This window comes from Grampus griseus (genome assembly GCF_964374135.1).
Source record: "Grampus griseus genome assembly, chromosome: 20".
NCBI lineage: Eukaryota > Metazoa > Chordata > Mammalia > Artiodactyla > Delphinidae > Grampus > Grampus griseus.
The window spans coordinates 49127177-49134540 of NC_139014.1; the positions used below are offsets into that span (position 1 = coordinate 49127177).

The 7364-nt window shown below is 51.8% G+C and overlaps 1 protein-coding gene across 5 annotated transcripts in view; it reads left to right on the forward strand.

The window, feature by feature from the left end:
* Positions 1-7055, forward strand: part of ZZEF1 (zinc finger ZZ-type and EF-hand domain containing 1) — a gene marked incomplete at its 5' end in the record, with an annotated part of 111795 nt that extends 104740 nt beyond the window's left edge. For 2 of the 5 annotated variants that reach the window (XM_082678577.1, XM_082678574.1), the window contains 2 exons: positions 268-339; positions 2160-4739. In XM_082678577.1, the coding sequence (XP_082534703.1) occupies positions 268-339; positions 2160-2240 (153 nt within the window). In that variant the 3' untranslated portion in view covers positions 2241-4739. Of the gene's footprint in view, positions 1-267; positions 690-2159; positions 4740-6348; positions 6437-6999 lie in introns of those variants that run through there. The other 3 variants (XM_082678576.1, XM_082678573.1, XM_082678575.1) reach the window with 2 other exon arrangements.
* Positions 7056-7364: the final 309 nt, after the last annotated feature.

Sequence of the window (7364 nt, forward strand, 5' to 3'; positions counted from 1 at the left end):
ACTCATTGACTGTGAGAGATGAAAGGGCCTTTCAGAACTCTTTAGCTTAAGCCCTCGTTTTATAGTGAGGAGACTGCGGTGAGTCAGGACACCTGGTTCCCCACCGTCCTGCTCCTTCCATGGCTCCCAAGGAAAGCAGGCAGTGAGATGTCTGGCAGAGTGGGCAGCAGTGTCCCACCCGAGTCTTCTGGGGCCTTGGGTCGTGGGTCATGGGTGGGTGTCCGCTAGCAGGTGGCCTCTGACAGCTGCCCTCCGCTCTTTCCGCAGGAGCTCGGCCTGCTGCAGGATTACCTGCTGGCCTTAACCACCGACGACCACCTTCTGCGCTGCGCGGCGCAGGTACGCCCTCCCCGGGCGGCCGAAATTCCCCCGGCACCCGTGCAGACTCCACCCCAGCTTTACACGGAGCTCTGTTCCCAGTCAGCCACTTCCTACTGGTGTCACAGACAGCAACGGAGCCCCATTTATCAGTGTCGTTCGTATTAAACTGTGGGGTCAGTAGACACTAGCAAGAATTTGTGGCTTTTAAACCAGAACAACCAGTGCCTTAAATTTATAGTTTGGCTGATCCCTGAAGTTTCCATAGAGGATTTCAGATATTTTTGGATGTAACTTTCTTCCCTGGTAGGAGAACTCCTCTCTGACAGCTATTGGGTCTCAGGGCCCCTTTGTGCTTTTAAATTACTGAGGATCCCCAAAAGCTTTTGTTTATGTGCATTATATATATTGATATATACTGTTAGAAATTAAATTAGATTTTAAATTTAGAAATTAAGTTAGAAATTAAATGCTAAACACTTATCAATTTGTTTTTTAAAATAATCTCATTCTATTTAATACTACAGTTGTGAAAAACAACGGTATTTTTCAAAACAAAATAATTTTTGAGAAGGGTAGAGTTGTGTTCCATTTTTGCAGATCTCTTTAATGTCTTCCTTAACAGAAGACAGCTGGATTCGCAGATCTGTTTCTGCTTTCAGTTGTTCTATTATCACACAGCAGCCTCTGGAAAACTCCACTGTATACTCGTGAGAGTATGAAAGTGAAAAAAGAGAAATAATGTCTTGGTATTATTATGAAAGTTGTTTCCACGACACGGAGCCCCTGAAAGGGTCTGGGGAACCCGCAGGCTCCAGACTACATTTTGAGAACCTTAGGCTCACAGACTCCTTGAACATCGTAGAGTGTGTGGTCTGCGTCCACAGTGGACAGATGGGGACACGGAGGCTCAGAGAAGGGAAAGATTTGCCCACAGTCTCACTTGAGGGGCATCCAGCTGGGACTCCCGGCCAGCGCCCTGCACTCTGTTCCTGGCAAGTTTTCTCAGTGAACCTACGGTCCTCCTACAAAAAAGGGTCAGAGTGCCTGCTTAGAAGCGGGCTTCCCCATCCACTACAGAGGGGTTTGTGTGAATCGTCCTGACCCCGAAGGCAGAGTGGAAACTCCCTCCCCTCCCGACGGATGCCTGCCAGCCCTGCCATCACCACCCGTGGTGTCCCGAGGTTTCACACAGTGAAATCTTGACATTTGACCGTTTTGACACTGGAAGCTTTGACACCGCATCACATATTGCTGTGGCTCCTCCCTCACCTGCCGCTGTGTCCGGTCTCCTAATCCTCATTCTGACCCTCCCTGCAGCCTGTCCACTTTGCTGGACCGGCGCTCTGCTTCTTCTCCCTGCTTCCGCCTCTTCCTTCCCCAGCCCCTGCCCCCGGCTCCTGCTGCCTTGGCTTGGAGACCAGCCTTGGCCTGGCTCCAGGGCGTCTGCCTTCCCAGCATTGCTTCCCGGGGTGGGGGGGGGGCCCACTGGCTGTTTGTTTCTTCCCTTCTGCACTTTTGTGCTGCTGTCCCCATTCCCTAAACAACTTTCCCAGACCCCCCAGCAGATGTGCCCTCTGAGCCCCCAGAACTGCACCTGCTCCTCTCTCGGGACAGTGATGATTCTGCCTACATTTGGAGTTTCCATGTGGACTTTCTTGATAGCTTTGTCTTTCGCTCTAGACCGTGGTCCCCCTGGTGAGGGGAACCACATCTGGCTCGCGTCTGCCTCTCCCCTTCCCTCCTCAGGTGCTCAGCTGAGGGTCTTGTTCTGTCAGCAGTTAGTGACCCAGCAGGTGACCGGTTCTTGACGTTGGTGATGACTCTTTCTCCCTCCACAGGCTCTGCAGAACATTGCTGCTATCAGCCTGGCCATCAACTACCCAAACAAGGCCACCCGCCTCTGGAATGTTGAGTGTTAGCCCTTGGTATGGTGTGCATGGAACTAGCTAATCTGTCCACAAGGATCTTAGAGCAGATGTCTAAACTCATTCGGGAAGATTCCTGTGGCGTTGGTGCCTGGCTCTGCTTGAGCTCCCCCTTCCACCCCAACTAGAATGCCAAGCCGCCATGTCTCCGAGAACTTCCCGTGTCACAGGCCAGGCACCCGCACGTACCATAGCATGTGAGAATAAGCAGACCAGTGCAAAATTATTCAGAAAGGGCAGGCAGCAGGCCCTTGAGAAGGTTGTTCAGAGGCCAGCCTCCTCCAGGGTCTGTCCCTGCAGAAGCCACAGCCCCAAGAAGACCTGGCTGCAGCCGCTCTGGAAAGGAATCTGTCTCCGTTGAGCTGGAACTGCCTGCACTTGACCTTCAGGGGAAGACAGGGTCTGCCCTGAGCCACCTTTCTCAGGAGGACCTCCAGCAGCAGCCTGGGAGCTCCTCCTTTGCTTTTGCTTCTTGAGACTGGGTCATCCAAACCAAAACCAGTGAGAACCCCTCGGGGCTGCCACCTGGTCCCCGCCATTCAGTACGGAACCCACTGCCGCACTGGCCCCCTGCATAGCCTCGGCCGTCCCGGAGAAATCCTTGGTGAGAACAAGTGCCCTTGGGAACAGCCAGCAGGCCGCCGTGCACATCCACCCGTGCCCTGCTCCCAGCACAGCTGCGTTGTTTTAGTTGTTGTTTTAACATATTTCGGTTCCCACCTCATGTTCTTAGAAAGAACCACACCAACTCCCTTGACAGAAGCTCGGGGGCCTGACCAGTGGATCGGTCATTCCGGGGGACAAACTGGTTTGTGTGAAAGTAGCAGAACTTGAAGAATACTCTTTAGCTTCTGTACCTAAAGGTTTGAAATGTAATCACAGGATATCTTACCTTAGAAGTAAAAACAAACAAAACCACATGATTGTATTTCTGCTCCACGGTCGTGGTAGTCCATCACGTCCACCTCTGGGACTCTCCGTGGTTACTTGGCTGTCACTTGTCTGGCAATAACTACATTAGTTCTAATGAATGCTGTTTTCCACATTTTTTTTTAAATGGTTGTAGTCTTGCCCTGAAGTGCTGATTACTATTCTCTTTCCAAAGCCACGCTTTGGAGTGTGAGGCTGGGTTGGCACCTGTGCCATGGATAAGCCTCAGTGGGACTCGCCATTTGAAGAATGTTTGAGCCAGCTGCCATTTAAGGGCGGGGGTCTGGGCCCGAGCATGTCCCCCCACACAGGGCCAAACCCAAGGAAGGCTCATCATACCCAGGGCCAAGTTGAGCAGATCAGCACTGCCATGGCCTCGGAAGCCCCCTCTGCAGGGCCCAAGACTCCTGGTCCCAGGAGCATCTCACCACAAGAGCACTTTTGCCTTCTGGGTCAGGAGGCCAAGGTGCAGCGACCTTCTGCAGCCCTAGAATTGGATTCTCAGCCCAGCCCCAAGCTGCATGTGGAGCCATTATGGAGGGAAGAATTCAAAGGAGACAGAAACAAACAGGACAGGTCCTGAAGCTCGGTGACCTGAAGCCCATCACCCTGGTGTCGGAAAGGCCCGGGCATGGCCTGGTGTCCCACGGTGTTGAGGTGTGAGGCGCTGCTGGCTTGGTAGAAGCCGCTTTCTCATCTTTTGTTCTGCCTGCATCCCCAGAGAAGGGCCTACACTCCGTACCACCCAGACCCGGGTGGGTCTCGCAGTGAGGAGGGAAATCACAGAGAAGCGCCGTGCTTGGGAGGAGAGGTCCCTACTGCGGGCTTGGGCTCACTGAGGGGCTCCACGGAAGGTCAGCATGGAGATGGTGCACTCACTGCTTACCCTCGCCATGCCCCCCACCTCCCCGATACCCCTCCGTGCCTCAAACTGACAGCAGCCACCAGCTTTGCTCCCCATGCTCCCTCCTGGAAGATAAACTGTAAATAAACGCTGGACTCCTCATAGCTTCTCTGTGTACACCACCCTTGCTATTCTGGTCTCTCTGTGTTCAGTTTGCACAGAATAAGCCTCGGTTTCCCCTTCACACACAACTGCTGCTCTCTCCTGGGAGGGCCCTGCCTGGCCCAGCTCCCCTGCATCGCACCCGCCTCTGCTTCCAGCCACTGGGTGGCGCCGCTGAGCCAGGCCCCGCTCCCCTGGTCCCCAGCTGGGCCAACAGCATCCGAAAGCGCGATTTCCATCAAGACCAACATCCCTCTGATCCTTCTTAGGCAGGACTGCCTGGAATGAGATAAAACTGGCAGGAATGAAGGTGTTGTGGAAACATGTGCCTAATCTATAAAGAAATCTGTTCCAAACCATGTATATTGTACAGACAGACGCTGTTCCTAATGAGGAGTGACTTATTTTCATCATCGTTTTTAATTTGTTTTCTTACAGGTTTACGATTTTGAATTTTTCTTATTTGGTTGAAGGAAAGAATTTTGATTATATCAGCTGAGTAAGTTCAGCCTGTATAAAGGATGTTAAGTTGTGGGTAAAATATGCAAATGAAGAGAAATATATTGTACAAATTCTATATAAAAAGGTACACTTGTGTGTGGGCTTTTCTTTTTTTCCTTCTGCCTCTCTTATGAAGATGATACCTGGAGTTTCTATCAAGTCCATCCTGATGAATTTCTAGAATCCCACGGCCTCAGGGTAGAAAGGAATCAGAACGGTTCTTAGCTCCGATACCCCTCCCAGCTGCACCTCCTGCCTTGACTATAGCCGTGCAGGAGATGCCCCTCCCCTCGGGCTTATGGTCTGGGGGGGCTTATGCTCAGCCCCTGCTCCCTGGGCCTGTCCGTCTGCACAGCTACTCAGAGGTTTGTGCACATACACGCTCTCTCCCCGGTCCGCTCCTCTCCAGCCACACACCCCAGCTGCATCCCAGGCACCCCTCACCTCTTGTGGCTCACAGGACCTGTGTGCAGCCAGCTGAGGGAAGGAAGGCAGGGGTCTCACGGGGCTGCTACCCATCCAGGGCCCGGTTTCCTCCTTGCCTGCCTCTGGACCTGCTCCTGACAAAACACGAGGCCGACGTCTGCCCATCCTGGGGTCTTGCGCTTCCTCCCTCACATCGCTGGTTTGCCACTTACTGCTGTGCCCCCTTCTCAGCCACTTTCCTAGTGCTGAGGGCTGTCTCATGAATTAGAGAAGAGAGACTTTGGTGAGAGCTGGATGTAACCAATCTTCGAGGCCCGTCTGTTCCGGCCTGAAAGCATCTTGACACATCCCCCCTAAAGCCCCCAGACTGCCTTCTGAGGAATCCGGGGCCAGGACCCAGGACCCAGACTCAGCCCTCATCATCCTTGAGGCCAGAGAGAAAACTGGATCAGCGTGGGGCTCAGCAGAACTGGGTGCTCCCAAGGCCTGTGCAGCCACTGAGTCTCCCTCTAGAGCCTGTGGGTGATGCTTTCGCCCTCTCCTGTCTCACAGCGTTACCTAAGCAACATTGATTGCTTGGGCCTTTACTCCAAAAAGTCGGCCTGGAGAGGCTGGCTGTGTTGTGCTCTGTCCGTCTGAGCCCCGTGCTGCTGCTCTGACACTGCTTTTGCTTGGCTGGAAAGGCTGCCTGCTGAGATTAACCCACGAGTAAACAATAGAAGGTCACAGAGGTCAATAGCAATCTGAACTCAAGCCTTTTAGAACGGAAGGGAGACACAGTTCAACCAGCCAAGCCTCCTCATTTGAGAAAGAACTAGAAGCTGTGAGAGGTCAGCTTGAAATCGCACAGGAAGTGGTGGCAGAGCCAGACCAGCTCAGTTCTTCTGACACACCAGCCCCAAAGCTGTCACCGTGGTAGGCACGCGTTCATTCATTCAACAAACAAATTTACTCAACCAATCAGCAGTAAGCCACCTGGTTAAAAACCCAGGCTCTGGCTTTAAATTCTGATGTTTTCAAGGATTTTAAGCCCCCGGTGTTTCCTCTTCATATACTAAGTTCTCCAGTCTGCATTTTAATTAAAATGGTAATTTCTATTAAAAACAAAAACAAAACCAGCCTCCGGATTGAGGCCAAATGTAAACATGGCCCTGTGTGCCCTATATGGTGGACCCTGTCACTTACTACCCTTTCCCACCCACTCCCCTTCCCTGCTAACAGAATCCAATTTTTTTGCAGGTGGTGACTGGAGATACTTTAATCTCAAGAAAGATAGGACCTTACACTAGCTCCTGAGGAAAGTCACGATTGGTTTAAATCCGTCTCGGTAATCTCATTTCTATTTGCTGAATGTTCACTTTTCCAGCCCCTCCCACAGTCAGGGTACCTGTGTGACCCAGTTCTGGCTAAAGAGAATTCAGCTTAAGCCTGTTGGGAGGCCTTGGGGAAGGGATTTTGCCCTGGCCCCCACTTGTTCCTCTTGACTGTGGTGAGAGAGCACCATGCTTGGCACTCCCGCAGCAGTCTTGCTGCCACGGGGCAACCTCCAGAAGTTGCGTGCGTGTGTGTTTGTGTGTGTGTGTGTGTGTGAGAGAGAGAGAGAGAGAGAGAGAGAGAGAGGGAGAGGGAGAGGATGAGAGAGAATATGTTTGTTGTTGTGCGGTCTCTTCCAGCTGAAAGCAATTCTGACCCAAGTTTATGCAACAATTTGGCTCCAATAGTTCGAAAAAATGTCGTAGTTCTGTCTCATCACGTCAATACGAAAGGTATATGGAAAGCAAATATGTAAAAATCCCCGAAATAAAATCAAAGAGACTTCTGGCAGTGTCCAGTCAAGCCACAGATGACATTAAGCTGCAGCCATTGCCAAGTTGTTATTCTCCTTTCTAGGGATTCTCGGTACGGAGCTTTGCTCATGCTCAGTGAAGTGCCAGACTAACTTTGGAGGCGCTGCCCTGGATTTACTGGGATTTCTTCAGTTGCAAGTTAAACCCACTCTAAGCTAACTTAATTTAAAAGAGAATTTATTGACTTACAAAACTGAAAAAGCCCAAGTTGCATCTGGCTCCAGGCAAAGCTGGATTCCAGGTCAGTCTGTCTGTCTCTCCCCCTCCCTCCCCTGCTCTGCTTCTCTCTTGGGTTTTCACAGAGGTGAAGGTGAAGAACCAGGTGATGGTTCTCCCCTCCTTTCCAACCTGACCACTGCCCACCACTGACTCCCCGGTGGCGACAGCCTCTCACTGTCTCTTCATGTG